This window comes from Bos indicus x Bos taurus, chromosome 13, assembly GCF_003369695.1.
Source record: "Bos indicus x Bos taurus breed Angus x Brahman F1 hybrid chromosome 13, Bos_hybrid_MaternalHap_v2.0, whole genome shotgun sequence".
NCBI classification, from domain to species: Eukaryota; Metazoa; Chordata; class Mammalia; order Artiodactyla; family Bovidae; genus Bos; species Bos indicus x Bos taurus.
Window position 1 is genome coordinate 36,447,846 of NC_040088.1, and position 26,279 is coordinate 36,474,124.

The 26,279-nt window shown below is 40.1% G+C and overlaps 1 protein-coding gene across 15 annotated transcripts in view; it reads left to right on the forward strand.

Annotated features, from left to right (window-relative positions):
- The first annotated feature begins 7,378 nt into the window (after nucleotides 1-7,378).
- ZMYND11 (zinc finger MYND-type containing 11) overlaps nucleotides 7,379-26,279 on the forward strand; it is a 75,878-nt gene continuing 56,977 nt past the window's right edge. The window contains exons 1-2 of one of the 15 annotated variants that reach the window (XM_027559441.1): nucleotides 7,379-7,782; nucleotides 22,683-22,817. In XM_027559441.1, the coding sequence (XP_027415242.1) occupies nucleotides 22,702-22,817 (116 nt within the window). In that variant the 5' untranslated portion in view covers nucleotides 7,379-7,782; nucleotides 22,683-22,701. Of the gene's footprint in view, nucleotides 7,783-7,812; nucleotides 8,023-8,209; nucleotides 8,313-8,650; nucleotides 8,671-8,758; nucleotides 9,092-22,682; nucleotides 22,818-26,279 lie in introns of those variants that run through there. The other 14 variants (XM_027559446.1, XM_027559436.1, XM_027559449.1 and 11 more) reach the window with 14 other exon arrangements.

A 26,279-nucleotide genomic window follows, 5' to 3' on the forward strand; every position in this document is an offset into this window, starting at 1 on the left:
GAAGAGAATAAAAAAGAATATCTTAAATACTATATACCACAGTGCTGGGTTTTAAAGAAACTCAGAATATTTCTCAAAGGTTCTCATTTGTTAGGTGGCAAGGAGAGAAAAGAATTTATGTAAAATGTAGCATTGAAAAGGAACTTCAGTTCACAATTCCTTGTGATCAGATGTGCTCATCCACAATCTCTGAGAGTATAGACCTTGGTAATAAGGGTTAATAAAGGGTAAATGCAGCTGTCTGTTATTTTAATGTAAACTCAATGCAAGAAATTCTTATTAAAATGATGTTGTATAATGTGACTAAATTTTGTCCTCCCTAAAAAGTGACAATATAAAGGTATCTCTGACAAGAGGTTGGAGGGTGATTACAAAAATGTACATGTGCATTTCCTGGTATTTTCTATGTTAAAATAAAGAAGAGGGAAAGAGGTGTCTACCTGGAGCCAACAGGTCTGATGGTGTTTGTTCAGAGGCCAAGGAATCATTTACCATCTCCCCCTCCAAAAAAAAAAATAATGATAACAGAAAGGGGGAAATGAAAGTAAGGAAGCCAGGGGTAAAGAGAACAAGGGCATGTGAAGAGAAAGAATATCTTATAAGCAAACGTTCACCAGGGTCTTTAGAACAATAGCGACAACAGGACCTCCAGGAGCGGGTGTGAGACGAGCACCGGAGGTCCCAGAAGTGTGCTGCCGATGAAGCCGGAAAAGGCGTGAGGTAGCCTCCCTCCTTTACAAAGCAGAAAACCGCTGCCTGGAGACCTTGCTCTGATAGCTACCCACATGTATTCACATTCATTTTTACTAGCTTCAATTGTCCAATAATTATATTTTTTGGCTTTTTATATAAATTTTTAGATGTGAGCTATGGATAGATTGCAGCCACTAAATCTCTCTACACACTAAGCAAAGAAATCAATGAAAAGTAAGATGCTATAGAACTTAATTTTATAGTGTTCTAAAAAGCATATATTATTTCAAGTAAGGGACATACAGTGTTGTAGTAACAACCAGTTTCTTAGGATATTATTATTAGCAATTTTTTTCCTAATTATGAAAAAAGATTTTTAAAAAAAGAAGGTATCTTGTAACCCAGAGAAATATTCATGATTAACATTTTCTTCCACAGTACTTCCTTTTAATATCTCACAGAATTAAAAAATATATACATATGTGATTTTATATTCTTTTCCAGTTAACAGTTTTTAATGCTGGATTTTTATCTTATTTTGACTTTTTAAAATTGATATTACAAAAACATTATGATGAATCTCATTAACTAATTTATCAAATAGTTTTGAGTGCCAAATATTTTTGAGTTACAAATATTAGGAAAAAGTGCCTAACCCTAAGCAGTTATAAACCTTACTGCCAATTTCCTGCCTCCTCTCTCCCCCAATTTCATTCCAGCCCCCACCCTGGGTGGTGAAGTTCAGGTCTCCTATGCCAGATCTTTTTTTTTAATGGTATACCAGATTTTCTTTCCTTTCTTCTTCTTTTTTTTTTTGCCACACCTCACAGCTTACAGGATCTCAGTTCCCTGACCAGGGATTGAGCCCAGGCCCTCAGCAGTGAAAACGCCTAACCTCTGGACCATCAGGGAATTTCCTTTCCTGAAACTATCATAACATTGTTAATCAGTTATACTCCAATACAAAGTAAAAAGTTTTAAAAGAAATAAAACTGCTTGAAAAAAGAAGGAAAAGTGATTTGGAGAATTGCATTATAACAAAGCCATGGTCCTAATCCTTTCATCTTGCTGCAGATTAGTATTTCTTATTTGGGGTGTCAGCCACCTGATATTGACTTTCCTTCTATATAAATTCTTGCCGTGCCAATCCTAATGCCCTTGAAGGTACACGAATGCCTCAGACAAACTGGGGAGTTTGTGCATGAAAATGCAAAGGAGAAAAGCATATTAATATGCTTCAAAAATATCATCCCAGGTATACATACGTCTTCTGTTTCATACACACACACACACACACTCACACACTCACACACTCACTCATACATACACGGCCAGAGAGAAAATTATTTGGCTCCTCTCAGGGTTTGGGAGACCTGCATTTACAATATCCTTTATCCCACAGTCCTGAGTTAGTAACCAAAGTATAACATGATCTAATTAACATATAATTTTGATTAAACTGCATTAAGGTCTACTTTTCCGGAGTGACAAAGCTGCTGATATTATATTACTTAAAAGCAAAACACTAATATCTTGATAGTACTTTCTCAAGTGCAATGAGACCACCAATTGTATCTGTGATATTTTTTCCACTTAACCGTATTCATTGGGTACCTTGGTATGCTATGGAGAACAAATTATCTCATTAGTCTATAAACTCTAAGGTAAATATATCATTACAATAATCTTATGTTATGGAGAAAGAGGTTTTAGACTGGGGACTTAGGAAGGTCTTTTTTGAAAAACGGACAATTGAATAGACACCTAAAGAATGAGTAGGATCATGCCAGGGAGATGGGGGAAGGATATTCCAGAAGGAGGGAACAAACTGTATACTGTCCTGATATGGGACAAAGGTTAGTGAGGCAGGGGTGAAATGTATAATGAGGTTAAAGTTAAATGAGATAGGTAGAGGTCCGACAAAGCTGGCCTTCTTGAGCCAAAGAACAGGGTTTGATTTCATTCAAGATCCAACAGAAAATCTTTGATGCTTTTTAAGTTGGGAAGGATAAATTGTGCATACATTCTTGCTTGTCTTTCAGAAAATATATTTAGGATAGATTTCTAAATGTGGATGTCTGAGCTTAAAGATATTAAATATAAATATTCTTAAGGCTCTGGTATTTCGAGAATATTCATACCAATTCAATTTCCTATCAATAGTGTATGAAAGTATGTCCATCTTGCTAACCCTTTATAATATTATCATTGAAGAAGAAAAGCAGCGTTGCGTTACTTTGTCATTTTATTATTGGTGAATTTGAACATTTGTCAATTTATTAGTAATTTATTTTTCCTGTTTTGTAAATTATCCATCGTTTTGTTTCTTTTTTGGTGGAGTGTGTGGCATCTTTTTTCCCTGGAGAAGGATATGACAACCCACTCCAGTATTCTTGCCTAGAGAAATCCATAGACAGAGGAGCCTGGTGGGCTACAGTCCATGGGGTTGCAAGGAGTTGGACATGACTAAAGCAAATGAGTACACATGCATGTGACATTTATCTTACTAATGTGACATAGTTTTTTATATTTAAAGATTGTTATCCTAGTTTTTACTTCTTACATATATATATATATATTTGTTGTTGTTCAGTCGCTAAGTCATGGCCAACTCTTTGCAACCCCATGCACTGCAGCATGCCAGGCTCCTCTGTCCTTTACCAACTCCTGGAGTTTGCTCAGATTCATGTCCATTGAGTCAATGATGCCATCCAACTATCCCATCCTTTGCTGTCCACTTTTCCTGTTTCCTTCACTACTTCCCAGCTTGGGGTCTTTTCAAATAACTCGGCTGTTTGCATCAGGTGACCAAAGTATTGAAGCTTCAGCTTCAGCTTCAGCATCAGTCCTTCCAATGAATATTTAGGGCTGATTTCCTTTAGAATTGACTGGTTTGATCTCCTTGCAGTCCAAGGGACTCTCAAGAGTCTTCTTCAGCACCACAGTTCGAAAACATCAATTCTTTGGCACTCAGCCTTCTTTGTGGTTCAACTGTCACATCTGTACATGATTATTGGAAAAACCATAGCTTTGACTATATGGACCTTTGTCAGGAAAGTGATGTGTGTTATCTTGAGAAAACTCTGTTAGCCTTTGCCCTGTTTCATTTTCACTCCAAGGCCAAACTTGCCTTTTACTCCAGGTATCTCTTGATTTTCTACTTTGGCATTCCAATCTCCTATGATGAAAAGGACATCTTTTTTTGGTATTAGTTCTAGAGGCTCTTGTAGGTCTTCATAGAACCAGTCAACTTCAGCTTCTTCAGCATCAATGGCTGGAGCATAGACTTGTATTACTGTGATGTTGTGTGGTTTGCCTTGGAAACGAACCAAGATCATTCTGTCGCTTTTGAGATGCACCCAAGTACTGTATTTTGGACTCCTTTTTGATTATGAAGAAATGACTACTCAATGACTACTCAAATGACTACTAAATTAATACTTTGTTACCAAGAAATCATTTATGTAATTTGAAAATGCAGCTACTATTAAGTTCAGTTCAGTTCAGTCGCTCAGTCGTGTCTCTTTTCAACCCCATGGACTGAAGCACGCCAGGCGTTCCTGTCCATCACCAACTCCCGGAGCTTACTCAGACTCACGTCCATAGAGTCGGTGATGCCATCCAACCATTTCATCCTCTGTCGTCGCCTTCTCCTCCCTCCTTCAATCTTTCAAGCATCAGGGTCTTTTCCAATGAGTCAGTTCTTTGCATCAGGTGGCCAAAGTATTGGAGTTTCAGCTTCAGCATCAGTCCTTCCAATGAATATTCAGGACCGATTTCCTGTAGGATGGACTGGTTGGGTCTCCCTGCAGTCCAAGGAACTCTCAAGAGTCTTCTCCAACACCACAGTTGAAAAGCATCAGTTCTTCAGCGCTCAATTTTCTTTAGAGTCCAACTCTCACATCCATACATGACTACTGGAAAAACCATAGCCTTGACTAGATGGACCTTTGTTGGCAAAGTAATGTATTTTAAGTTACATAGGGTGATATACATATTCCTGAGTCTCCATAAATGAAAACGCCAAGTCTCATTCAAATGGACTTATTTTACTTCAATGGTTTATAGTACTGTGATAACACAGAATAATAATTTCTATCCACTAATTTCTGTATAATGTACTGTTCATCTGCATTCCTGAAGATTTTCCATAGTTATTCTCTACATTACACTTAAGATTATGTCCTCCAAAAGCATATATTCAGTATTCATGCATTACATACAGTGTTTATGTAATTCAACCTGTGAAGCAAAACAGAAATATGAAATGAAATTTTAAAGAAATAAAAGCAAGCCTTTCAGGAGCACATGCATGAACTTATTATTGCTATATACTAGCAAGACAGAAACACTCTGAGATGGGAATTTATTAGGCAAACCCAAACTCTATGTAACTGGGAAGCCACCCTCTCTAAACCGGCCCTAAAAAATCTGAATTCATCCACATTATGTGAGGAAAGTAGAGAAAAGGATATTAGAAGACACTCCTTATAAAGTATAAAAGTTGTAACCCTAATGGGCATATTTTAAAATAGGTGTATATTTGTTTTTGACACATTAGAGTAATACATTTTTATATAGTCAAATTTATCACTCTTTTCTGATAAAAATAATTGGATTAGAGCTTAGGATATCACTTATTGGCTTTTTGGTTAAGATCAACTGCAGAGCTTCATATGTTTCTCTCCACATTAATCTTACGAACATTCACCTATATTTTCTTCTACCTTTAGAATAATCACTGTCAGTTTCTACGGTTGTATTATTCAAGTCATTTGGATTATTTTAAAGTATGGTATATAAGGTAAGGATATGATTTGATTTCGTTTTTTAAAGAAACAAAAATTCCACACCAATTTGTTGAGTAACCCATGCCCTCTCTATTTACATATTTCTTTTTTTATTTTTATTTTATTTTTTTTATTTACATATTTCTTAAAGCAGAATCTGGAAAAAGCGATATGTTGATCAAGTCAGATGTTACTTAAGTGTCAAGTGTCAGCCAGGTTTGGGGAAGAACTAGGAGTGTTGTGTGGGTCCTTCTTTGGGTAGTGCTAAGTCCAAATTCACTGCGGATGGTGACTGCAGCCATGAAAGTAAAAGACGCTTGCTCCCTGGAAGAAAAGCTATGACAAACCTAGACAGTGGATTAAAAAGCAGAGACATTACTTTGCCGACAAAGGTCCATCTGGTCAAAGTTACGGTTTTTCCAGTAGTCATATACAGATGTGAAAGTTGGACCATAAAGGAGGCTGAAAGCCAAAGAATTGATGCTTTCGAACTGTGGTATTGGAGAAGACTTTTGAAAGTCCCTTGGACTGGAAGGAGATCAAACCAATCAAACCTACAGGAAATCAGTCCTGAATATTCATTGGAAGGACTGATGCTGAAGCTGAAGCTCCAATACTTTGACCACCTGATGCAAAGAACTGACTCATTGGAAAAGACCCTGATGCTGGGAAAGATTGAAGGAGGGAGGAGAAGGGGATGACAGAGGATGAAATGGTTGGATGGCATCACTGACTCAATGCACATGAGTTTGTGCAAACTCCAGGAGATGGTGAAGGACAGGGAAGCATGGTGTGCTGCAGTCCATGGGGTAACAAAGAGTTGGACACGACTGAGCGACTGAACAACAGCAAAGTCTCTGAGACGTTGGCAAGTTGGTGTAAACCATTCCTCACAGCCCATTACTCTCCCTTTCTCTCCTCTCCTTGATACCTCTGTTCCTTGCCCTCTCTTTGCAGATAAATTCATGGTATAACATAAGTTGCATGGAAATAATCCTTTGAGTCTTCTGGGCCTCTCCCCAGCTCCCAATCCCAAACTAGTTGTCTGCAACCATCTCCCCTGCCTATTATTTATTCAGCTGGGAGGAAAATAAGGTAAATAAAACTGTTCTGAAGGGAAAATAGGGCCAAGGGTTAAATTCTAGGCAAAACCACAGAAGAATAAGAGATAATATCTAGGTACAAAAATAAAAATGATGGCTAAAAATTTAACGGGAGAAAAATGTGCAGTTAGGGTTAGTGATCTCTCTCCTAAAGTGTAAGTTTCCTTTTACACATATGTGATGTCTAACTTGAGTGGCCTCTGTGAAATATGTGTGGACATGCAGTCCTCTATTTTATAGATGACTTCCAAAGAAAGATGATTTACTCAAAGCTATTCACCTTTAGAATTCCTGGTCCCACATTCAAAAGCATGGCTTGATTTTTTTCTGACATCTTTAACCCCTCTGCTCGATTTTATTGGCATATATTTATCCGTACAATTAAAATCAGTTAAAATTATTTTGTAATGTCCCTTGAGAGAACGAAAAACTCTCTGGAATGTATCAGAACCAGGGCCTATGAAAGGCCATGTCTCTTAGAACTCCCTTTCGAAATTCTAACTTAGCCCTAGAGACCAGCTATGAAAGATTGATGAACTGGATTAGACTCCAGCATATCTTGGACAAGAGTCTTCCAGCAATTTTCAGGTATGCATGTCCAAAGAGAATCAGAGTTAGGAAGTTTTGGTTGGTAGGTCTTCCTTCCAAACTCTTATGGACAAAGATCATTAGAAAAAATACTGTGAAATCTATAAAAGTCTCCTTATCACTGAGACTTTCTTAACCCACATATTGGGTCTCCTCAGGTTGGTTCTAGAATTACAAACTAAGAAAGATAACCTCCTTCTCCTTACACAAACTGGTAGTGTTTTTGCAGAAACGATAATGCTTGCTCCCGTCCTTTCTTAAGACCTGTTTGTGTACACACGGAATGAAGAATTCAGCATGTTCCTGCAATACGTTTCGTTAACAGAATCCAAAGGGTATTAACGTCCTTTTGCCGATCTCGCCGATTCAGGCCTCGCTGCTTTTCCAACCCTGTGCCCTCCGGGCCGCACAGAGCCCGCGCCTGCAGCGCCCGCGGCCGCGGCCCGCGCGGGCGATGCTTCGGGCGCCGGATCTTTGTGCGCCCCGCGCCGGGCTCCGCGCGCCCGCACGTACGTAGCTTTCACGTGCGTGTGGACTCGGGTGCCTGTGTGGGTCCGTAGGAATATGCTCGGATTAGGGAGAGGCGCGGAGCACAGGACGGCGGGAAGGTGGGTGTGGGCGTGTGGGCAGCCCGCCGGGAGGGAGCCCGCGCGGAGCCCCAGCCCGCGGCCGGCGGCGGCCACACAATAAAGCCCGAGGGCGGCGGCGGGCGGTGGGAGGCCGGCGGGCGGCCGCCCCGCTCAGCCCGCCGTGTGAGCGGCTCCGCGGCCCCGAGGACGCGAACTTTCCCGGCGGCGGCGCCGCAACTCCGCGCCCGGGCCCGGCCCGCCGCTCGGCGAGGAGACCTCGTAAGTGCGGCGGCGGGACCTCCGCGCCGCCTTGCCGGGTGCTCGCGAGTTTCTGTGGTGGAAGCTTGTAAACATGGCGCCCCTGAGGCGCGGGGTCCAGGCGGGCGGCGGGGGGAGGAGGCCGGGCCGGGGCGGGGAGGAGGGGAGGCCGGGGCGGGGAGCCGGGCCCGGAGACCGCAGCCCCCCCGCCCCGCGCCCCGCCGGCCCGGCCCGGAGGAGGCGGCGCGGACGGCGGGCCGGCGCGGAGGGGCAGGGCCTGGCGCGGCGGCGGCGAGCACCGGAGCATAATGGTGGGGACGCTCGGCCTCGGCGGGGGTGCGGGCGCGGGCGGGGCGCGGGCGGGTGTCCGAGGCGGGGGCTTTGTGAGGCCCAGCCCGGCCGCAGCCTTTCGGGCCGCGGGCGTGACCGCCGCTCGCCTCCGGCCCGCGGAGCTTTGTTCGTGCAGGGCCGGGCCTGCTGGGCCGCCCTTGGCCGGCGGGGGAGGCGGGCCCGCCGCCGGGGGAGGCCCCGCAGGAGCAGGGACGCGCGGGGCCTGCGCGGGCCGCGAAGCCGGGGAGTCGCGTGAGCGGCGCCCGCCAGGCCGGTCCTTTTTGCGCGGCCAGGCCCCTGGGCCACGGTCCGGGTTGGGGTCCGCCGGGACACGGCCCTGTGAGTGTCTGGGGTGGGTAGGGTGGGCTGGGGGCGTCCGCGGCGGCTGGGCAGGTTGGTCGGTCCGCAAGGGCCCAGGCGAGGCTCGGCCCCCCGGGTCCGGGAACCAGGCGGCAGCGAGGCCTCCGCCTCCTCCGCAGACCTCCCGGGCGCTGCACCGCCTGCGTGTCCGCCGCCGGTCCTGCCCGGCTTCAGGAGGGGAGCTGCTAGGCTGCGGCCCAGCGGGCTGGCCCGGGGCCCCAACTTCCGCGTGGACCGTACCCTCATGCGTTTCTGGCCCAGCGGTGCCCGGTGTTTGTACAGTGGGGGCGTGAGAGCCAGTGTCCATGGTCCTCGGTGTTACGGACCGTGTGGGCTGGCTGCCCGGTGTGTCCGTGGTGTGCGCCTGCTGTTACATACGTGGAAGCCTGCATGATACCTGGTGAGTGTTTGGTGCTCGGCGTGCACCTGGAGCTTGGTGTCACATGTGGTAGGGACATGCTACCCTGTGGAGTTACGGTGCCGGGTGACACACCAGGTGTGTGCATACCTGGTATGGGCATGTGATACCCGCGGTCACACACTGTGTGTTCATGGTGCTTCGTGTGCTCCTGTGGGGTGTGGGCCCAGTACAGGGTCCTGTTGAACTCAGAGCCGACACCCCGTTGAGGGATGGAAGAGATGCTTGGGTCAGACTTTGAGAGGCCCAGGCAGGGCCCTCTGAGATTTAGGTCCTGGGTCCTTTGGTCTGCTCACCCAGGTGTGCTGCATCCTACAGTAAGCAGAGTCCTGTGGAAGCAAGAGACTGGTTAAAAATAATTGTCTATTCGAAGGCAGAAAGTAAAACCTTTGTTTTCTTTTAGACAGAAATGTGGGAGTTGTAGCTTAGTGATTGTGGGCTGCATAAACTTTTCAGGTTTGGGGGTCATTGATTCTCATTAATGGTTTGAAGCTATCAGGGAAATCGTTTTAGCTATACTTTCAAAGTTTGAGTGCTTCTTTATAAGAGTCACCTGTGTGACTTTTCTGAATTCTAATTTGTACAAGCAGGAAATAAAATGTGAATTTTGTTCTAGCATGTTATTTTCCTGGTCTTTAGCATTGGTTACAGTCATTATTTTGATGGACTGTCCTTTATAGATGGCCAAGTTAGAAAATTAGAGGTCAGAAAATATGATTATGACAGACTCAATAAAATATTTTTCTTGCTTAACTCAATGCATGATTAACAGAGGATCTCTGTTTTTGTGGTACTTTTCCCACTTATATATTGTTTATATGAAAACAGAATTTCCCTTTTACGTTTTGTAATTGGGCAATTTATTTTTTCAGTTACCTGTTGCAAGGTACTTAAATAAACATACATGTAAATATTCCCAGCTTTACAAAGAAAAATCAATTAAAATGTTAAAATTATCTCCTTATTTCATATGCAGTATTCCTAGATGATCATTATGTTGATACTTTGAATGCTTGTCATGTTGCATGTTTCCATGAATTGCCCTGAATGTGTTCACACTTTAACCCTTTTGTAATTGTACCCGCTTTTCCTTTAAGGGTTGTTCAGATAGTGTGTAAGAAAGACCTTCATACCCTTTGGCATACCTAAATTGAGATACTAATTGAATGTAATTAAGAATTTTAGCATTCATAATAAAGTATGGAATGCTGTCTTCCTGTTGCCTAAAGCCCTAAACCTCTGGTGGCAGATTTTGTTTACCTACCTCTGTGATAAATCGCTTCAGTTGTGTCTGACTCTTTGGGACGCCATGGACTGTAGCCCTCCAGGCTTCTCTGTCCATGAGGATTCTCTAGGCAAGAACACTGTGGTGGGTTGCCATGCCCTTCTCCAACCACCTTTCAGTTGAAAAGCAAAGAGGCTGTGTCTGGAAAGGGGAAAATGTTAAGAGTCAGGCTTGAAAAAAGTTTCACTGTTTCAAAACCTTAACTTGGACTCAATAGTGAATTTTCTTTACAGGTTGATTAGATTTTGTGGTAATTGATTAGAGGTAGTATACCAGCAGAGTTTGAGGCCTGTGGCTTGGGTCTGAATCTCATATCTTTCATTTACTAGCAAAGTGACCTTGGACAAATTATTTAAATTTGCTTTGCCTGGTCTCAGTTTCCCCATCTGAAAGAGTTTAATTGCTAGCACTATTTCTTACCTGATGACTTTCAGTTACTTTCTTTCAGTGGCATTGTCAGAAGTTCAAAAAGTTTAATAAATCTGCTTTGGTACAGTGTGGTCTGTCCTCCTTTGGTCTTGAGTTTTGAAATGTTTTTGTATCCACAGGTTTGTTACATAACTGAGTACCATGATGAAAATAGGTATCATATATTGTATGTTTACTAAGTCTCAACCATTTCACAAAGTTCTTTATGTATACTATCCCACTTTTAAAAATCATACATATGATCATCTTAAAAGCATAGCAGTCTTCCTTTTAATTGTATAACGTCTGACCTCCTTGTAGCACCTCCAAACCCCTCAACACATTTACATAGTCTCTCTCATAAGAAGTGAATGACGTAGTAGTGAGTGAGAGTAGCAAATGAGAGAATATAATCCACGTAATGTAAAAGTTGGAGAAGGCAATGGCACCCCACTCCAGTACTCTTGCTTGGAAAATCCCATGGACGGAGGAGCCTGGTAGGCTGCAGTCCATGGAGTCGCTAAGAGTCAGACGCGACTGAACGACTTCACTTTCACCTTTCACTTTTCTGCATTGGAGAAGGAAATGGCAACCCACTCCAGTGTTCTTGCCTGGAGAATCCCAGGGACGGGGGAGCCTGGTGGGCTGCCGTCTATGGGGTCGCACAGAGTTGGACACGACTGAAGTAACTTAGCAGCAGCAACATAAAAGTTTGAGAATCTCTATGATTAGAGTTGAAATGATAGAAATGAACATAATGGAAGGGAGATAAAATTCAAATCTAAATGCCCAGCAGTATGATGTAATAACTCACATGTAATATTTTAAACATATGTACTCCCTTAAGATTTTTTTATGTGCATGTGTGTGCCTGCTATTACTGTTTCCAGTTAGAAAATTCTTGAAAAGCTATTTATAGGCATACCTCATAGATACTGTGGGTTTTGCTCTAGACCACCACAGTGAAGCAGATACAATAAAACGTGAGTTTTTTGGTTTCCCAATATATGTGTTTAAAAGTTACATTGAGACTATACTGTAGTCTATTACGTGTACAATAGCATTATGTCTAAAAAAAGACACATACCTTAATTTAAAAATATTGTTAAAAAAATACTAGCCATTATCTGTGTTGTGTCTGAGCGACTTCACTTTCACTTTTCACTTTTCACTTTTCTGCATTGGAGAAGGAAATGGCAACCCACTCCAGTGTTCTTGCCTGGAGAATCCCAGGGATGGGGAAGCCTGGTGGGCTGCTGTCTATGGGGTCACACAGAGTCGGACACGACTGAAGCGACTTAGCAGCAGCAGCAGCAGCATCAAAGATCACTGATCACAGATCACACTAACAAATATAGTAATAATGAAAAAGCTTAAAATGTTGCAATAATAACCAAACTGTGACAGAGAAACAGAATGAATGCTGTTGGAAAAATGGCACCAATAGACTTGTTCAATGCAGGATTGCCACGAACCTTCAATTTGTAAAAACAGTATTTGTAAGGGGCTACAAGGTAAAGTGCAATAAAACAAGGTATGCCTGTAGTTTGTATTGTGAAAATACTATACAATATTTGATGTTAAAGTTACTTACAAATGCAAATAAATAGTATTAAAAGTTAAATAAAATATTTATTTGGAAATTTAAATATTTATAGAGAGCAGTATGTATTTAGTAGGCAAATTTAGCAAATTGTTAGGCTTAGATACTCAACTCAATTTTACAAATCTAATTTATGTACAACTAGTAAATATTTAGACATTGAGCTAATCTTTCATTGTATTTTAGCAACATGCTTTCTATTCAGTCAATACATAAATGGCTAATATTTGCCTAACTTTATGTGAAATTAAAGAAACGGATAGAAATAACAATGGAATACTGTCAAAATAGGGTTTTTAAGGGATCATATGGACTCATGAGAGGAATATGTTGAGCAGATTACACAGTTCTTATACAGTAGTTGGAAAAATGTGTTTTGCTAAAAACTTATACACAGTATTTGCCTTTTTGTAAACTGAGGAACATTTAAGTCTAGTAAACTAATTTTAAATAACTGCTTTTATAAAGTTGTTTTGTAAGATCACATTAAAATATATTGACATTATTTATAATAAGTAGAATATGTTTTAATATCTTGTGTTCATTCGTTCATTCACATTGTTATTTATTGAGACTGCTTTATACTAGACACTTGGTAACGAATTACTGAAGCAAATGCAATAAGGTATAACCGAAGAAATTAAGTACAGGTGCTATAGAACCATATATGTGAGTTAAGGCATGTTGTATTTGAGCTGAAATTACTTTTGAGTTCTTAACACTGATTTCAGATTCATTCTGATTTTAACTTTGTGACTTTTATTAGCTACTTGATGATTTTTAAAGGCAACTTTATTATGGTTAGTAATTTTTTTATTCCTTTGTTATTATCTAAGCATTTAAATGAAAGGTAGACCCACTTAAAATCATTAATATCTTTTTGTAATTTGACCTCCTTGTATGCTAAGTAAACTTAAAATTTAAAGAAAGAGTACATCTTTCCTATCCGTTTACCATGTAAATGAAAGAAAGATACATACAAATATTTAGAAGTGTATTGAAGAGCTTGTTGTGCAGTGCTGTGCTTGGTTGCCCAGTCGTGTCTGATTCTTTGTGACCCCATAGACTGTAGCCCACCAAGCTCCTCTGTCAGTAGAATTTTCCAAGCGAGAATACTGGAGTGGGTAGCCATTCCCTTCACCAGAGGATCATCCTAACCCAGGGATTGAACCCAGGTCTCCCGCATTGCAGATGGATTCTTTACCATCTGAGTCACCAGGGACTAACTTTCTCACTGAAGTTTTCGTCTTGCGTTACACGGGGCAGTCATTGTCTCAAGGAATCTTCTATTGTTCCCATTGCTGGATAAGTTGACTTTGGCTTGAAATAGCTAATTTCTTATTTTTAACTCTTTATTTTATATCGGAATATAGCCAACTATCACTATTGTGATAGTTCAGGTGGACAGCAAAGGGACTCAGCTGTACATGTACAGGTGTCCTTTCTCTCCCAAGCTCCCCTCCCATCCGGGCTGCCACACTGGACAGTTCGCTGTTCTATACAGTAGGACCTTGTTGGCTATCCCTTTTAAATGTAGCAGTGTACGTGTCCATCCCAAACTCCCTATCTCTTCCTCCTATCCTTCCCCACTGGCAGCCATAAGTTTCTTCTCTAAGTCTGTGGATCTGTTTTATAAATAAGTTATTTGTATAATTTCTTTTTAGATTCTGCATATAAGTATGTCATATGGTATTTCTCCTTCTCTGTCTGACTCCACTCAGTATGACAAGCTCTAGGTCCATCCATGTTGATGCAAATAGCATTGTTTCATTCATTTTAATGGCTGAGTAACTTTGCATTGTATGTATGTACCACATTTCCTTTATCCAGTCCTTTGTCTGTGAACTTTTAGGTTGCTTCCATGTCTTGGCTGTCATAAACAGTGCTGCAGTGAACATTGGGATACATGTATCCTTTTGGACTTATGTTTTTCTCCAGATATATGACCAGGAATGGGATTGCAGGGTCATATGGAAGCTCTGTATTTAATTTTTAGGAAACCTTCATACTGTTCTCCATAGTCGCTATACCAGTTTATATTCCCGCCAACAGTGTAGGAGGATTCCCTTCTCTACACCTTTTCCAGCATTTATTGTTTGTGGATTTTTTGATGATAGCCATTTTGACGGCTGTTAAGCAATATCGCAGTGTAGTTTTGATTTGAAGCAATATCTCCGTGTAGTTTTGATTTGCATTTCCCCAATAACTAGCACTGTTGAACATCTTTTCATATGCCTCTTGGCCATCTGTATGTCTTCTTTGGGGAAATGTCTACTTAGGTTTTCTGCTCATTTTTTGATTGGGTTATTTGTTTTGATGGTGTTAAGCCTCATATGTGTTTGTGTTAGTTGCTCAGTCTGACTCTTGGCGACCCCATGGACTGTAGCCGCAAGGCTCCTCTGTCTATGGAATTCTCCAGGCAGGCATACTGGAGTGGATTGCCATTCTCTTCTCCAAGGGATCTTCCCAACCCAGGGATCTAACCCAGATCTCCTGCATTGCAGGCAGATTCTTTACCGTTTGAGCAACCAGGGAAGCCTCATGAGCTGTTTGTAAATTTTGCAGACTAATCCCTTGTCGGTCAGGTCGTTTGCAGATATCTCTCTCAGTCTACAGGTTGTCTTTTCTTTTTGTTTATTGTTTCCTTTAAAATAGATCATTTCTTGAAAGTTACTCCAAGTACGGAGGCTTCAGGATTCAGAAGGGGTTTATTGTCTAAAAATAAAATAATATGAAATGTGGTGAGGAGAGAACTGATGAACTGATTGGTAGCATGCCTAGGTTCAGATCATGTTGATGCTCATCAGTGGGGATATTACACAAGGTTTTCTTATGTTTAATAACTATAGGAAGATTTTTTAAAGAGCAATACGCTTAATGAAGGCTAAACTATCTCAGCTTGAAAGTTATTATGAACACTATAGTTTTTTGTTTTTGTTTTTTGGTAGATTCTTGATTTATCTGCTTATTGATTGCTTTTCTGTTTCAAAACTGCATCTGAGAAATACTGTTAGAGAGATAAAGCTCTTAATTTTCAATTGAGTTTTGACATGAAGCCCTTCTCAAATTAATATGGAATATATCTACTTCAGCTGGCCAGTACTTGTAGGAACAAGTGAGATTAATTTATTTGGGCTTGCTATTGATATGTGTAAAAGTTTTTTGGGGCATTTTATTTACCATTAGCAATGTTATCTTTTTAAAAATTAATGAATTATTTATTTTTGGCTTCACTGGGCCTTTGTTGCTGCGTGTGAGCTTTTCTCTAGTTGTGGAGAGGGGTACTCCCTAGTTGTGGTGCGTGGGTTCTCTCACAGACATAAATAACAGACTTGTGGACACAGTGTGGGGTGAGGAGGAAGGAGAGGGTGGGATGTAGGGAGAGAGTAACATGGAAACATACATTACCATATGTAAAATAGATAGCCAGTGGGAGTTTGCTGTATGATCCACTTCAGTTCAGTCGCTCAGCCGTGTTGGACTCTGCGACCCCGTGGACTGCTGCATGCCAGGCTTCCCTGTACTGACTCAGGGAACTAGGCAGGGCTCTCTGTAACAGCCTAGAAGGGTGGGATTGGGAGGGAGGCTCAAGAGGGAGGGGACATATGTATACCTGTGGATGATTCGTATTGATATTTGGCAGAAACCAACACGATACTGTAAAGCAATTATCCTTCAAGTAAAAATAAACAAATTTTAAAAATATTGCACTTAGTGTAATGTCAAAATACCTTATGTTTTTTAGTTTGAAATACATACATTCTTATTCTGCACATATAAGTAGGCTCCCGATTGTGATCAGTATTTGTATTAGATTGTTTTAGTTCAGAAACTTCCATTTGAGTAACTTGAAAGTTAAATTTTTATGATTATTGAAATAAAAAGTTGTAGTCTCAGTTATTTCCAAGTGGAATAAAAGCTGAACAGCTACCAATACAAAGTTAGACTTTGTCTTGATTCATTTGTGTATTTAAACAAATCCTAATGAAAAACATACTGTTGTAAACCTTAGTTGCTGTAGTGTTTGCATCTTTTAAATAAATTCTTTGGGATTTAGGGTGACACGTGGGAAGCTCCTGATAGTACACTGGTTCTCAAGCATGACTAAGCACCTGAATTTTTTTCTTCTTAACAAGAACATTAAGCCAGAATCTCTGGGGATGGTTCTGGGCTCTATTTTAAAGTTCCAGTTGGGTTTGTTTGTTTGTTTAACTTTTTAAATGCCACACTTTTATTTTTAAGTAGTCCAAGTATATATGCCTTCTTCTAGAAAGTTCTTTTTGTAATGACTTATAGAAAATGATGTACCCTGTGACGTTTAGCTGCCTGTCTCAGAAATTATTTTTCAGGAATCTTAATCTTGAAGTTTCCTACAGAGGATAATCTAAATGACCTGAAAAATAAATGTGTCCCAGAAGAAAACCAGTAGTCTTTTCAGGTTCCTCAAAAATACTCTGGCATTGTTGCTTTGCTGATGATCAGGGGGCTGGATAGCAAAGGTGGGGTTGGTTAGTGTTTCCTAATGGTCCTGCATTGTGTCTGGTTCATTGATGTCCAGGCTGCCACCCAATTCAGTGTCTCTGAGATTTCCTGTAGTTTGAGCAGCAGCCTAGTGTTCTGCAGGTTGTGGAGTAAGCTGGTGACATTGACAGGTATCAGAAGCACCTGGGCAGTTGGTGTGCCAGCCATGGTGAAGTTGTGCCTACAAGTGAGTTAGACCACCTGAGGAGGTTTTCCTGGCACTGCTGCTGAGCAGCCTCGGTATTCTTGGCTTTTGTCTGCATGTCAGGTGGTCCTTGATGTTCCTCCAGATTGAGAGTGTCGTTTCCACTTACAGAGTCGGAGCAGAGCAGGAGCAGCTTCATTGTCTTAATCGAGTCCCAGAGAAATCCAAGGGAAGAAGCCTGTGAGCAGTGAAATTCACTGCCACTCCAGTTACTGGTGACCGACACCTGCCTTCTCATGTTTTTGCACGTCTACCAGAGGGCTTCCTGAGGACCTGTGGAGTGTCTGATAATTCCCACGGGTTTCTCTTCTTTCCTCTCTAATGTAGACTCCATCAGTCTGCAGAAGTCAGGGCTTTTAGAGGAGGAGGAGTGACCTGGAGAAGCCTCCTTTGGCTTGGTTGCTGACTGTTGGTGTTGTCTTCAGCAAGTTCTGAACTGGTCATTTGCTCTTCCAGCTGGTTGGCATAGCTTCGTCTGCAGTTCATTTCCCACTGACATCAGTCCTCTCAGTTTTTTCTAATTATTTTAAAATATTTCAAGTCAGATTTTCTTAAATAAACATAATTTTCTCAGTTTTAGATGACCAGATAGAGTGAGGAATTATGGCGTTAGAATCCCATTTTAAATAGAATATTCCTATAAAATTGGACCTTGAAGAATAGAGTGGAAAATGTTAGATGAGTATACTATTACAAGTCTGTTTGCTTCTTACACATTATTAAATAACATCTTTTATTCAGCATCTGTAATTATCCCTATATCTGCTGCCTTCTACTCCCAAATTTTTCTGGAGTTCTAGGCAAGTGGCTTGCTTTCGTCACTATTTTTCAGTTGCTAAGTCGTGCCTGACTCTTTGCAACCCCATGGACTGGAGCATACCAGCCCTCCCTGTCCCTCACTATCTCCTGAAATTTGCCCAAGTTCATGTCCATTGAGTTGGTGATGCTATCCAACCATCTCATCCTCTGCCACACCCTTCTCCTTTTGCCTTCAATCTTTCCCAGCATCAGGGTCTTTTGCAGTGAGTAGGCTCTTCGCATCAGGTGGCCAGAGTATTAGAACTTTAGCTTCAGCATCAGTCCTTCCAGTGAATATATAGGGTTGATTTTCATTAGGATTGACTGGTTTCCTCTCCTTGCAGTCCAAGGGACTCTCAAGAGTCTTCTCCAGCACCACAATTTGAAAGCATCGATTCTTCAGTGCTCAGCCTTCTTTATGGTCCAGTTCTCACTTCTATACATGACTACTGGAAAGACCTTAGCTTTGACTGTACTTACCTATGTAAATTTGACCTTCCTTTGTTTGGCCAGAAACATACAATTCCTGTATTCATTGTGTGTCTTCACTTTTTGCGGAGTATATGTTCATCAAAGATGTTTGTTTTTTTTGTCCACTTTTGGGGGGAGGGGCAGAAAGGTCTTTTACTCAGCATCCTAACATCCATGATCTAAGGGTATCCTTCTTAAAGCAAATCACGGCTACTCGCCTAAGTTTAAAATCCTCTCAGTTACTGCCGTTGAAATTACTTGGAAATCCACGCTGGTTATTCTGGACTTCGGATCCTGCATGGTTTGATCTTAGATCCTGCCTCTCTGCCTCTTTTCACACAGCACCTCTCTTTATGACATTCCAGCCACTGTCTTTTCTCCCCTTGAAATATACCAAGTCTTTCTCACTATGACCTTTAACTGGAAACTTTTACCTTTTGACTACATTTACCCATTTTTCTCCCACCTTCCCTGCCTTTGGCAACCATCAGTCTGTTCTCTAAATATATAGGTTTGGTTTTTAAAAAAAATATTTGGCTGCACCAGGTCTTAGTTACAGTGCACAGAATCTTCGATCTTTGTTTTGGCACCTGGGATCCTTTAGCTGTGGCATGCAGACTCCCAGCTGCACCATGTGGGACCTAGTTCCCTGACCATTGCCACCAGACCACCAGGAAGTCCCTATTGTGAATCAGTTGCAGTGAATGTGGTGGTACAGCTATCTTTTTGAGATAGAGTTTTCATTTTCTTCAGATAAATACCTAAAAGTGTAATTACTGGATCATATGGGAGTTCTGTTTTTCATTTTTTTCCTCCATTATATTTTATTACATGATATTGGATATAGTTCCCTGTGCTATACAGTAGGACCGTGTTGTTTATCTATTCTGTAGATAATAGTTTGCATCTGCTAATTCCGAACTCCCATCCATGCCTCCCTCCTTCCTCTCCACCTTGGCAACCATAATTCTGGTCTCTTTGTGTCTGTTTCTGTTTGGTAAATAAGTTCCTTTGTGTTATATTTTAGATTCCACATATAAGTGATATCATATGGTATTTGTCTTTGTCTGATTTCATTTAGTATGATCTTCTCTGGGTCCTTCCACGTTCCGGCAAATGGCGTTATTTCACGCCTTTTTTATGGCTGAGTAATTTCCATTATGTATATGGACCACATCTTCTTTATCCATCTGTTGGTGGACACTTAGGTTGCTTTCATGTCTTGGCTACTGTAAATAGTGCTGCTCTATGAACATAGGGGTGCATGTATCTTTTTGAATTAGAGTTTTCTCCAAATAAATGCCCAAGAGTGCAATTGCTGATGGTAATTGTATTTTTAGTTTTCTGAGGAACCTCCCTACTGTTTTCCATAGTGGCTTCATCAATTTACATTCCCACCAACAGTGTAGGAGTGTTCCTTTGTCTTTACACATTCTCCAGCCTTTCAGAGACTCAGAACAGCCAACTCAGTATTGAAAGAGAGGAACAAAATCAGGGCCTGATACTACCCGACTTCAAGATTTATTATAAAGATATAGTACTTAAAACAGTGTGGTATTGGTGAAGTAACAGTCAGTTACATAGATTAGTGGAACAGAATAGAGAGTTAATTTTGGTTAAAGGCATAGGTTTGTGTTTAGGCTCATTTTTGTATGTGTGGATGTCCAGTTGTACAGCAACACTTGATGAACAGACGGCTTGATTGCATTGCGTTTGCTGCTTTGTCAGGAATGAGCTGACTCTGACACTTAACAGCTGGTAGGTCTCTTTCTGGGCTCTCTCTTCTGTTCTGTCTGTGTGACTTGGATAGGTAGATCTCAGAAATCTTGGTTTTAACTTCACATCTGTTTTCCTGAAATGTAGCATTGGTTAATTCTTTAATCTTGAATTTAATCATTTCTAGGAATTAAGTGACATCACTTTTAAAATTTCTGCTACCAGTCTCTACTATATTCTCCTGTTAGATAATAGTTATATTTGCTATTTATTTTAGTATTTGTAAATGTTAACTTTGTTATTATATATTTTCTGTATTTCTGAGTAAAGTATTCTTAACTTTACCTGCGTGTATTTTGAAAACATCTTACAAGTTGAGTTACATGTCAACTGTACCTGTTTGTATTCCATTGTTTGACTCAGGGATTGTAATATGCATCCATGATTTAATATACTTCCCCTTGAATTAATGTAATAAATACCACTTCACATAAAATGTGAGAATTTACAATGATATAACTGCTTACTACCTCTCCCCTCATGTGTATTATTCTTGTCATCTATATTGTGCTTCTACATATGTTGTAAATCTAATGATACCTAACAGTTATTTTTATGTTTGCTTTAAACAATCAGTTATCTTTTCAAGACTTAAGAAATTTTATATTTTCCCACATTTACCATTTTGTAGTGTTACTTAATCTAGAAGTAATGTCTCTCTGGATTCTCACAGCATATATTTTGGACCATTTATGCGTATATGATATTATAATTAGTAGTGCCATGTATATGTCAAATTTCCTCTGCTAGTTTTAGGTCATTTTCTGTCAAGGACTAGAGTTTATACATTTAAAAATACTTCATTGTGTTTAGCACAATGCCTTACACAAAATAGGCAGCTATTTTTCTTTAAGTGTGTGAAAATGAAATTTTGTTCTTTTATCTGGGTATTTGTATAATCTGACAAGTTGTATTATTGTGGTTCACCATTAGATGTCACTTTTACCAATAAATTCCTCATCATAATGTTACTGGGTTTGGAAACTTGACATACCTGTACTAGTGCACTTAAACTGAGAAGTTTCTGTATGTTTTAAAGTTTCAACTTTTTAGAAAAAGACACATTTGTAAATCATAATTAAAATTTAGAAAATCTTCTAGTTTCATATTTCAGTCTATACTGTACAACTAATTATCCTGAAGTTTTCTTGAAAACTTGAATGTTGGCGTTATTGTTTTGATTCTGAACTGATTTTGTAATTCTGAAAAGAACTGTCTTATTTCAGGAGCCTAGCTGGTCCTAGATTCACCAGAAGTGAGTCTCTGTTAAATTGTGGCAACTGCTGGCTCTCTTTGGGATTTTGGAGAAGTAGGGAGAACCGACTTAGCCGTGAAAAGACGTGTGGAGGCGGGGAAAGGGGTCTGCGAGGCTCTGCTGACTCCCCAGAGCACAGGGAAGCGCAAGGAAGCTCGGAGGAGGAGCATCCCTGCTGGTGAAGGATCAGGCCAGGGAGCGTGCAGCCATCCCCAGAGCTTTGCTTGTCTGTCTTATGCCTTTGGGCCTCGGCATCGTAACCTGTGTGCTTTAGGGCTCAGGCCTCTCGTTGCCCAGCAGGTCTGTGCCCGTGCCCAGTGGGGAGTTCAGACGTGTGGCCTCTTCATGTTGTACCATCGCTTAGCAGACATTCAGGCTGCAACTCTGTTTTTTCCCCCTAGTCTTGCCGGGATGTAGCCGGTGGCCTTTTGCCTCAGTCTGTTCAGAATATAGAAATCTGAGTAAATTAACAATGTTGATTGCTTATAACTTAAAGAATGGCTGGCACCTGAACCTTTCTGATAATGTGGGTCCTTTCATGTCATCACCGGTATACCAACTGCCAGCCTTTGACACCTCAGTCAGAAACAACTGTTCTGTACTTTCTGTTTGTGGTCTTATTCTTCTTTAAAGGAATGTTGTTTTCATCTATCAGTATGTCTATATTGAATAAAGATATTCACTCTTTGCAACCCCATGGACTGTAGCCCACCAGGTTCCTCTGTCCATGGAATTTTCCAGGCAAGAATACTGGGCTGGATTGGCATTTCCTTCTTCAGGGTATCTTCCCAACCCAGGGATCAAACCTGGGTTTCCTGCATTGCAGGCGGAGTCTTTACCGTCTAAGCCAGCACGGAAGCCTCTTTCATGATGAAGTACCTAATAATTTGGACATTTAGTTTCCATTTTGCATTGATCTGTCAAATTACACACAATGTAATATCAAAAAATGAAATTTTATGTAGTAATATTTTTGCTTTATAATAAGTTTTATATGTGTATTTCTTTGGCGTATTGATGTAAGATGACTGCTCCTTCTTGGGCAGACCTTTTTGACTATTGGTCTTTTAGTGTCATTCTTTGTGAAGTAATGAAGTGAAAATTTTAATGGAGTAATTGGTGATGTGGATGGTAGAAAATAAAAAGTTGGCTGTACTATATAGTGAGGTGCTGACTGTTAACTCACTTATATTGATGATAATTGATTTGGTAATCTGTGCTTTTCCCTTATGTTTCCATATATTGCTACAGCTAAAGGAGTAAACAGGTCATGGCACGCTTAACAAAAAGACGGCAGGCGGACACAAAAGCTATCCAGCATCTTTGGGCAGCCATTGAGATTATACGAAATCAGAAGCAAATTGCCAACATTGACCGTATTACAAAGTAAGTCATTTTATACAGACAGATCTCTCAAATTTTATGTGGAATTTTGGGAGAAAAGGTCCAAGAATCATTTATTTATTATGTTAATCAACATGTATTACAAAGCACTAGTCACTTTTTGCCTTGTAGGATTGTAAAGTTGTTAGGGAAATACTGAAACATGCACAAGCACCTTGTGTTTAGAGGTTATATAGACTATCAATGTGTACTATTTCCAATAGTACACTAATACATTTTTAGTATTCAAAATTTTTTTAACTCTTGAAAGCCAGTCTTTATTTAAGTCTTTTATCAAAAGGTATTTGGTTAATTACTTTCTTCTATGTAAACTATCTAAAAGTCTACTGGTCATTGTTTATTTTAATGTATGAATAATATATGCTACCATATAATGTGGTGTAGGTACGGTACATAACTTATTATTAGTTTGTAGTACACTAACCAGAATTTTCAACAATTTCATTCTATATTTTTAAGTTACAGACAGTATATCTTCAGCTGAAAGAAGGAAGTTCTTCTTTATTTTATTTTCCATTGCTATTTATCTCGATGGTCCAGGATTCAGAATAGCAAAAAATCTGACTCCTGTATGAATGCTCTGTTTACGTGTTATGTACTAATTATAAGGGAATCTTCAAATAGAAATTGATTTTGTTTTGCTTTGTATTTTTAAAGGAATACAATTAAATTAATCTTTTTAAAATGTTTTAATTTTTTAGAATAATTTCGATAGAATTTCTTTATACTTATTCTCTGACACATCCTTTAAACGTTAACTATGAAAATGGAAAACAGATGATTTACAAAAGCTCATTTAAATAAGCGATTATTTTTGTCCTTGTTAATAGGCAACAAAGTTAAGTAATATATGTTTATATTTTTGTCACGTAGTCATATTCTAGTGAAGAGGTTTATAAAGGTTACTTAAGAGGGAAAGGCCAGGAGAAAGAAAGATGGTGTTGTATGTTGTTTTAACTCTGTATCCTTTCTTTGGATATTTTAAAGTTGCCCATGTACAACTCTCTCCTATAGGTGACTCGAAGGGGAAGAAATAGGTAATAGCTGTGTGGAAAATAAGGATAAAATAATAGTATATAATAAATAAGTTACCTTTAATATTGGTGATATTGGAATAAAAATATTTTTAAAAAACCTCTAAGTACAGAAATATAAAAGTATTTTCCTATGGTTTGGATTTAAAAAAAAACCAACATAGTTTGTTTATATCAAAATTTACAGATGAATGGTGGAAATAAGATACTGTTCTTTGCATTTAATTTTTAAAATTCATTTAATCTTGACTGAACTATTTCAACTTACAGGCTGTTACTTCTTCTTAATCCATGGCATCTTTCTCTAAAGCTCTAGGGACATTCTCTAGGAACCTGTGGGAATCTCCAGGTGAGGTATTCAGAGTTTGTCCGCCAAGGTTGCTGACATGTGTGTCAGAGTAGTCTTTGGATGACCAGGCTGTGTGTGCTTGGGTTTACATGTTAAATTGTGAGAGACTCGCAGAGGCTATGGACAGCATTGCACACCTCTTCTCGGTATGCACAATGGACTGTCCATAAACATTCTCTCTTCTCCTTTCCTTATCAGTACAGCCTTAAGGGTGCCAGGGTGTATTTTCCTTCATGTCCAAAGGTTCGTCCATAGGTCTTAAGATAGCTAAGAATAAATTCATTTATCTGTCAGTTAGTCATTGTTATATCAGTCTTATCTAAAGATGAAAAAAAATAGAAAATCAGAGAATGTGTGTTTGAGAGGTTTCTGGTGTTCCTTCTGCCTCGTCTGAGAGTATGCTGTGTCTCTTTTTAGTACGGGATGCATTCATAGCATCTAGTACTTTCATAACACTAGTCACATGTAATTATTTCCCTGCCAGACTGTCAGCACCAGAAAGGAGCTGTCTAGATAACTGCCTAGCCCAGTGGTGTGGCTTCTCAGCAGTGTTAATTTCCTTGCTTGTAACCCTTGCCAAGGTAAGGTAGGAAGAGGCATTGGACCATGACAGGAAGTCAGATCTTCTGCTTTAAAACCTAATCATCTTATTCTGTTTTCTAAGTAGGTAAATACTTCTCAAACTTTAATGGTAAATCAAGGTACTCAGTTACAACTAAGTCTGAGCACAGAAGTGCCTTTCCATCTTTATCAAATATCTTAAGCTGCTGAAGGTTTTAGTGGAGTTACTATGAAGAATGTATATGTAGTCATTAGGTTTCATCCTGTATTTGACTGGTGAGCTACTCCCTAAGATAAAAGTTGCACAGTTTCAGTCACACATTAAAAGTTTTGGGCTTTGGGGTCATGACTCTTTTTACTTAGAAGTCTGGCAATCCTAAACACTGTAGTTTACCACTCGCTCTATGTTCAGTTCTGCTGCTTTTTATTTGAAATGTCTTTTTAAAGACATTTTAAATTTATGTTTCTCATTCATCTTTTTTAAAATAATAGCAATTTTGTTGATTTTTTGGTCACATCACATGGCATGTGGAGTGTGGGTTTTTAGTTCCCCAACCAAGGATAGAAGCTGCCCCTGCTGCAGTGGAAGCCCAGAGTCTTACTGGGGCTGCTAGGGAAGTCCCTCTCATTCATCTGTTTTTGTTTTTGTTTTTTCTTTGCAATTTATTTATCTAAGGACTTGGTTCATTTACTCTGTGGCTTCTTATAGTCTGCCTTTGTGATTGCATCCCTGTGGTGTGCCTTATCCTGATGCTCATTTCTTTGCATCTCATGGAGGCTACTAGAGATCTCTTCAAGAAAATTAGACATACCAAGGGAACATTTCATGCAAAGATGGGCACAATAAAGGACAGAAATGGTATGAACCTAACAAAAGTAGAAGATACTGAAAAGAGGTGGCAAGAATACAAAGAAGAACTATACAAAAAAGATCTTCATGACTCAGATAACCAAGATGATGTGATCACTCATCTAGAGCCAGACATCCTGGAATGTGAAGTCAAGTGGGCCTTAGGAAGCATCACTGTGAACAAAAGTAGTGGAAGTGATGAAATTCCAGTTGAGCTATTTCAAATCCTAAAAGATGATGCTGTGAAAATGCTGGCACTTATTATGCCAGCAAATTTGGAAAATTCAGCAGTGGCCACAGGACTGGAAAAGGTCAGTTTTCATTCCAATCCCAAAGAAAGGCAATGCCAAAGAATATTTAAACTACCGCACAGTTGTACTCATCTCACACGCTAACAAAGTAATGCTTAAAATTCTCTGAGACAGTACGTGAACTGTGAAATTCCAGATGTTCAAGCTGGATTTATAAAAGCCAGAGGACCCAGAGATCAAATTGCCAGCAATCCGTTGGATCATTGAAAAAGCAAGAGAGTTCCAGAAAAACATCTACTTCTGCTTTATTGACCACGCCAAAGCATTTGTGTGGATCACAACAAACTGGAAAATTCTTCAAGAGATGGGAATGCCAGACCACCTGACCTGCCTCCTGAG